This window comes from Cynara cardunculus, assembly GCF_001531365.2.
Source record: "Cynara cardunculus var. scolymus isolate 2C chromosome LG 5, CcrdV1, whole genome shotgun sequence".
NCBI classification, from domain to species: Eukaryota; Viridiplantae; Streptophyta; class Magnoliopsida; order Asterales; family Asteraceae; genus Cynara; species Cynara cardunculus.
The window spans coordinates 24,839,788-24,846,851 of NC_037532.1; the positions used below are offsets into that span (position 1 = coordinate 24,839,788).

General features: G+C 42.2%; 1 protein-coding gene and 1 pseudogene across 1 annotated transcript; both read right to left on the reverse strand.

Moving 5' to 3' along the window:
* Positions 1–2,596: 2,596 nt before the first annotated feature.
* LOC112512922 lies at positions 2,597–3,583 on the reverse strand. The gene is made up of 3 exons (XM_025119051.1): positions 3,386–3,583; positions 3,166–3,303; positions 2,597–2,725 (listed from the first exon to the last, which is right to left on the reverse strand). The coding sequence occupies exons 1-3, from the start codon at positions 3,581–3,583 to the stop codon at positions 2,597–2,599; spliced, it is 465 nt and encodes a 154-aa protein (XP_024974819.1).
* A 2,516-nt stretch (positions 3,584–6,099) lies between these two features.
* Positions 6,100–7,064, reverse strand: part of LOC112512923 — a 14,854-nt pseudogene continuing 13,889 nt past the window's right edge.

Here is a 7,064-nt window from a genome sequence, read left to right on the forward strand (position 1 = left end):
AATAAGAGCAATAATTCCAAGTCTTCATGTCACAAATAAATGTTAATTCTGAATTATCTTATCTTACGGATGTGACAACAAGAGCTAAATGGAACACATATCTCACAATTGCCACCCTTATCCAAAGTACATCTCTCCTTGATATGCCACCCTTATCCCAAGGTACACTTCTCTTTGATATGTCACCCTTATCTCATGATACACTTCTCCTTGATATGTCACCCTTGTTTCCTCATTAAATGCAGATAAATATGATATTTTAGCCAATAATGGCCTAAAAATCATTTTAATTCAGAAACTTTATCTCAAGAACTTTCACAGTTCTAAACCCAATTCCAATATCATCTCAAAAGAGCTTTCAAAAATAGTTTAATCTTCTCAACTGTCTTAAAAGAAACAATACATCCCTCAATTTAAAATCAACATTTGAAAGATACACAATGATAATATTAGTCCTCAACGGACAACACTTGTCCAGACATCAGTTCAGCGGACAAAGCTTGACCGGACATCACTTCACCGGACAACACTTGACCGATGACTGTCATTCATCGGACAACACGTGGGCGATAAACTGCCCTCATCGGCCAATACTATGGCCGATAACTTTCTTGTCGGTTAACACTATAAATGATAACTATCCTCACCGGTCAGCACTTAAAAATAAACATTTAATTCGGACAATGCTTTGTCCGATAAGCACTCTCACCGGACAAAGCGTTGGGCGATGAATCACCCAATCCGGTCAACACTTAAAACAATAAATACTCAATCCGTTTAAATTCTTGAGCGATAAACTACCCAATCCGGACAACACCTTGTCCAATTATAACACCCTAAAAAAAGATAATTTAAACCGAAAATATTTAACGAGAACCAGAATCTAGAATTAAAATTCACCCAACAAAAGGTAATAGTATAGCATTTATAAATCAGCTACTAAGAAGATAAATAACAACCTACTAATCTGGATTATTCTATATCTAGATTAAAGATGGGTGTTTTTATCAATCTCCAAAAATATCGCAACATAAAAAATGCAACGCTCAAAAGTAACAAAGGCTATAACTCCAAAAGAGCCTTTCACGAACCAACGCTCCTCTCAACCCTTTTGAGCCCTGCCGTTAAAGGAACCTGATGTACAAGCCATATCAAGAAGAAGTGTCAGGCTTACGCCTAGTGAGTTCGATTAATAACGTAAATGTAGCTATGAAACCTTTATATATATATGACGTAAGTCTAAACACTATAAGAAAAACAGCTAATTCAAAATATCTCACGGAGGAGCCAAAACATCTGAGGATGACTGGGAGACCCGATTTACCGTTGATTATGACGGACACAAAGTAAGTCACAAATCAACGTTATAGAGCATCACTTATAGGTCTAATACCATCGACATCAACCTAAACCAGTCATGTAGTCGGCCGTGATCTTAATCTCTTTATCTCGGAAATTACACAATAATCGCAATGCCTATTTCCAAGTGGTAGTGAGAGGATGATTTGGAGGTTACACAATAATCACAATGTCTACCGTCAACTTACACCATCCCTCACATAAAAAAAACAACTATCGAATCCATAGATTCACCACATTCTATTCACATTCTTGGATAACTAACGTTGGGCATATATAACATTATTTCAACATCAAGACAATGCGTGAGTCCATCATTAAGGAAGTGTTCCTCTACTACCATTAAAGATCATCGGTTATATGACATAAGAGTACTAGAGTCCCCTAGTATAAAGTACTTTAAATTAAGCATTTTACCAAGCGGTCGTAACCATTTTCCAAAATTCAATCCGTTTAGACCTAGAATAACCTATTCCATCACAATCAGGTCTAAACACAGAGTTGAACCATAGGCTAAATTATCAAATTCACATTAACATGTATGTAACTTTATAGAGGGATAGAATGAACTCACCTTGAAGGATGGGCAACACAGCCGGCTCGATACAGCAGCTCCTGCTGCTGCTGTTTGGTCGAGAAGGTGAAGACAATTGCAGCAGAGCTGCTGCTTGCTGTTCGGAAAGGACACCGCAGCTCTCCTTCTTGTTGTTGTTGCTGTTTGGACTGCCGGAAACGAAGAAAACAGGCAGCAGGCGCTGCTGTAGCTGTTTGGACAATCGAAAAACGAAGAAAACAGGCAGCAGGCACTACTGTTGCTGTTTGGACTGCCGAAAACGAAGAAAACAGGCAGCAGGCGCTGCTGTTGTTGTTTGGACAGTCAGAGAACGAAGAAAAGAGGCAGCAGGCGCTGCTGTTGCTATTTGGACAGTCGGAGAACGAAGAAAAAAGGCAGCAGGCGCTGCTGTTGCTGTTTGGACAGTCGGAAAACGAAGAAAATAGGCAGCAGGCGCTGCTGTTGCTGTTTGGACTGCCGGAAACGAAGAAAACAGGCAGGCGGGGCTGGAGATAGCTCAGGCGGGCAGTGGCTCTTGCAAGAAGGTCGGGACAGAGTTGAATCTTCCTCTCTATACAACCGACTACACCCGGGCTGTTTTTTCCTCTTCCACAGTCGACTGCACAGGGGCTGTTTTGGTTCCCTCTTCACACAGCCGGTTCCACAGGGGCTGTTTTGATTACCTTATTCCTTCCAGCCAAAGAATGCCTCCCTTTCTCCTTTCCTTTCCTTTTTCTTTACCCAAGTACTCTCTCTTTCGCAAGTATTCTCCCTTTTCCCAAGTACTCTCAGGTTTACATGAAAGTCAAGATCCTTCATGGAAAAGGGGATACCTTAAGAGAAAAGGGGATGAGACATAAGAGTAGGTCAAAAGCTGCAAGTACCCTCCCCCCCTCTCTTTATTAAACTCAACACTCCCTAGAATTCAAAGAACCTTCCTCTCTCAATGGACTTTATATAAATTAACCATATAAGTAATTATACATATACTCCTAAATATTTCACAAATGAGGATTTACATATATTTTTATATATATATAAAATATACCTTATATACAGAATAAGTAAATGAGACGCATACCTTATAAAAACCTTCCCCTTATATAAAAATCTAGGTGTTACAATCCTCCCCGCCTTGGATTAAATTTCGTCCTCGAAATTTAAGCTCACGAGAAGAGGTGGGGGTAACGCTTCTTCAAGTCCTCTTCTGCTTCCCAAGTTACGTTTGATCCTCTATGATGCTTCCATTTTACCTTGACCATGACAACCTCTCTGTGCCTCAATACCTTGGTTTTGCTTTCCAAGATGACTTCCGGTTCTTCCACACATTGCTTGTTCTCATCTACACGAATTTCCGAAAGTGGTATCACACTCTCTTCTTCCGCCAGGCACTTACAAAGGTAGCATACATGGAAGGTGTTATGTTCCGACCATTTCTGGTGGTAGTTCTAATTTGTAAGCCTGGAGTCCCACCCTAGCCAAGACTTTAAACGGTCCAAGAAAACAGGGACTTAGCTTCCCACGCTTTCCAAAACGGATAATGCCTTTCCATGGAGACACCTTTAGCATTACGCGGTCGCCCTCTTGAAATTCTATAGGTCGGCTCCTCTTGTCTGCGTAGCTCTTTTGTCGATCCTGAGCTGCTTTTAAACGTTCACGAACACATTTCATCTTATCGGCTGTTTCTTGCACGATCTCGGGACCGGTGAATTGTTTCTCACTCGCTTCTAACCAACATACCAGAGTCCTACATTTTCATCCGTACAAGGCTTCAAAAGATTTCATCCCTATACTGGAATGGTAACTATTGTTGTAGGCGAACTCTACGAGGGGTAGGTGAGAGTCTCAACTCCCGCCAAAGTCGATAACACATGATCTAAGCATGTCTTCGAGGGTTTGAATGGTCCGCTCACTCTGACCATCAGTTTGAGGATGGTAAGTTGTACTCAGCTTCACCCTTGTGCTCAACTCTTTCTGTAAGCCGCCCCATAAATGGGAGGTGAATCGGCTATCTCGATCTGATACTATGGACAACGGTATACCGTGCCGCGAGACTACTTCATCGATGTATAATCTGGCAAGCTTATCCATTGGCAATGATTCACGCATAGCCAAGAAGTGAGCGCTCTTGGTTAATCGATCAACCACTACCCATATCGTATCATGGCCCCTTAAAGTCTTCGGCAGTTTGGTCACAAAATCAATTGTGATATGCTCCCACGTCCATTCAGGAATTTCCAAGGATTGAAGGCTACCATAAGGTCATTGGTACTCTGTTTTCACCTGCAAATAAGTCACGCACCTCTCTACATAACGAGCCACATCTAGCTTCATAACTGGCCACCAATATGTCAGTTTCAAGTCCCGATACATCTTGGTGTTGCCTAGATGAATTGAGTATTTGGACTTGTGTGCGGCTTCTAGTAACAGTTTATGATTGCCTCCAATCTTGGGTACCCATATACGCCCTCGAAATAGCTTCAAACCACGGCCATCCTCTATCAACAACATGCGTTGTTTCATCATTACTTCACTCTTGAGATTTCCTTCCAGGAGCGCTTCAGATTGCGCGACCTTCATTCGATCGATCAGACTGGACATTATATCGATCCTGGTGCGCACAGCTTTTGTCCCATTACCGTACTCTTTTCGGCTTAAAGCATCCGCCACTACATTTGCCTTACCCGGTGATATAGCAATTCACAATCGTAGTGCTTGAGTAGCTCACGCCAACGTCGTTGCCTCATGTTTAGTTCTTTTTGATCAAAAATATACTTCAAACTCTCGTGGTCCGTAAAAAGCGTACACTTGGTACCATAAAGGTAATGGCGCCAAAGCTTTAAGGCGAACACTACCGCCGCTAACTCCAAATCGTGGGTAGGATAGTTCTTCTCATGATCCTTGAGTTGTCTTGAGGCGTAGGCAATCACTTTTTCCCTTTGCATCAAGACACAACCCAACCTCATTTTCAAAGCGTCGCTAAAGACTACAAAGTCTTCGGACCCCTTCGGCAGGGAGAGAATCGGGGCTTCACACAACTTCTTTTGGAGAGTTCTGAAGGCATGCTCTTGCTTCTCCGTCTAGATAAACTTCACATTTTTCCTAGTCAAAGCCGTTAACGAGGAAGTAACTTTGGAGAAATCTCCTATAATATCCTACCAGACCCAAGAAGCTACAGATTTCTGAAGGACTCTTTGGTGGTTCCCAGTTCATCATCGCCTCAATCTTGGATGGGTCTACTTCACCCCGTCTCGAGTGACAACATGACCCCAAGAATTGAACATCCTTCAACCAAAAGTCGCACTTGGAGAATTTTGCATACAACTTCTCCTTTCTTAGCATTTCAAGGACCTCCCGAAGGTGTTGTTCATGATCTGATTCGTCCTTAGAATAAATAAGTATGTCGTCAATGAATACAATTACAGACTTGTCGAGGAATGGTCGGCAGACCCGATTCATCAAGTCCATAAATGTTGTTGGTGCATTCATCAAACCGAAGAGCATGACCAAGAATTCATAGTGCCCATAACGTCTCCTAAAAGATGTCTTTGTCACGTCATCTACTTTCACACGTACTTGGTGGTACCCCGAGCGAAGATCGACCTTCGAGACGCAACTTGCTACCTGAAGTTGGTCGAAAAGGTCGTCGATCCTGGAGAGAGGATATTTGTTCTTTACAGTTGCCTTGTTGAGTCCTCGGTAGTCAATACACATCCTCATGGGCCGTCCTTCTTCTTTACAAATAAGACCGGAGCTCCCCACGGTGACGAACTCGGTCTAACGAATCCTTTCTCAAGAAGGTCTTGCAACTGAGACATCAATTCTTGCATCTCGGAAGGGGCCAGACGGTAAGGTGATTTAGCAATTGGAGCGGTTCCCGGAATAAGGTCAATTTGGAACTCCATTTGTCTAACGGATGGTAAACCGGGCAAGTCTTCCGGAAATACGTCAGGAAATTCTCTAACCACCTTCACGTCTTCAATTTTCCTTATCTCTAGCTTGGTGTCCAACACATACGCAATGAATGAGGAGCATCCCTTAGCTAGGCACTTACGTGCCTTCGCCATAGATAAAAGTACTACATTCCCTTTCCTTCATTCTCCATAAACTAGCACTGCGTCCCCGCTTGTCAAAGGAATTCGGATCAGCTTTTTAGAGCATAAGATTTCCGCTTGATTCTTTATCAACTAATCCATCCCAATAATGACATCGAATCCGCCTATAGCCATGGGTATGAGATCCACCCGAAATTCCTTTCCTTCAATTCCCAACACACAATTTCTAACAATCTCACGTACTAGGACTTGACTACCATTTGTTATCTCTATGAGCAATGCTTTTTCTAGCATGCTACGAGACGTATGCAATTGCTGATAGAATGCAGTGGACATAAAAGAACATGAAGCACCTGAATCAAAAAGTACGTGAGCAGGTACGGAGTTAATAAAGAACGTACCCGACACTACATCTGTCGACGCCTTAGCTTCTTCTCTCGACATCTGAAAGGCTCGACCGGTTGCTTTCGGGGCGCTCTCCTTTCTTCCTTGACTCCCGTTTGTTTTCAACTTTTGGCAATCATTCTTGAAGTGACCCGACTCTCCACATCTAAAACATATGGGTCATTTGATAGGACACTCATTTCACGTGTGGCCTGGCTTCCCACATTTAAAACATTTTGCGGGAGTAGAGTTGGTGGTGCATGGGCCGTGGTGTTTAGTGCGGCATTTGGAACACCACTTAGCCTCATGATAGGATCGATTAACTCAGTTTTGGATATTAATCACTTACTCTGGATGATCTATTTGACAGTATTAGTGCAGCAGAAGCAATAAGAACAAGCAGAATAATAATCAATGAAGAACACCGTTGAATAATGAAGAACACGAGAGAGAAGCTTCAAATGATTTTCAATTGTTTGAAAATGTTTACAATACGATATGGAAGCACACTGAATTACAAAGGCCTAAGCTGCTATTTATACTCGTTCCTAACGGCTTTTCTGACATGACCTAGACGTACAAATTAATCTAAGTCGTTCAAATAAAGCAGATTACAAACAGTCACGTGATAAGCACGAGCAGCTAACTAACCTAAGTAAAACAGTAAAGAAGTTCTTCACAGAAGATAAAAATGCAGACCCTCTGTGAGCCAT

What these genes read in the sequence shown, in the direction of transcription:
- LOC112512922 (XM_025119051.1), bottom strand. Translation starts at nt 3,583, where the DNA reads ATGAAATGTGTTCGTGAACGTTTAAAAGCAGCTCAGGATCGACAAAAG. An exon ending in CGTTTAAAGTCTTGGCTAGG is followed by an intron (nt 3,304 to 3,385) that starts GTGGGACTCCAG and finishes TACCTTTGTAAG; the next exon opens with TGCCTGGCGGAAGAAGAGAG. An exon ending in GAGAGGTTGTCATGGTCAAG is followed by an intron (nt 2,726 to 3,165) that starts GTAAAATGGAAG and finishes TTTTCCATGAAG; the next exon opens with GATCTTGACTTTCATGTAAA.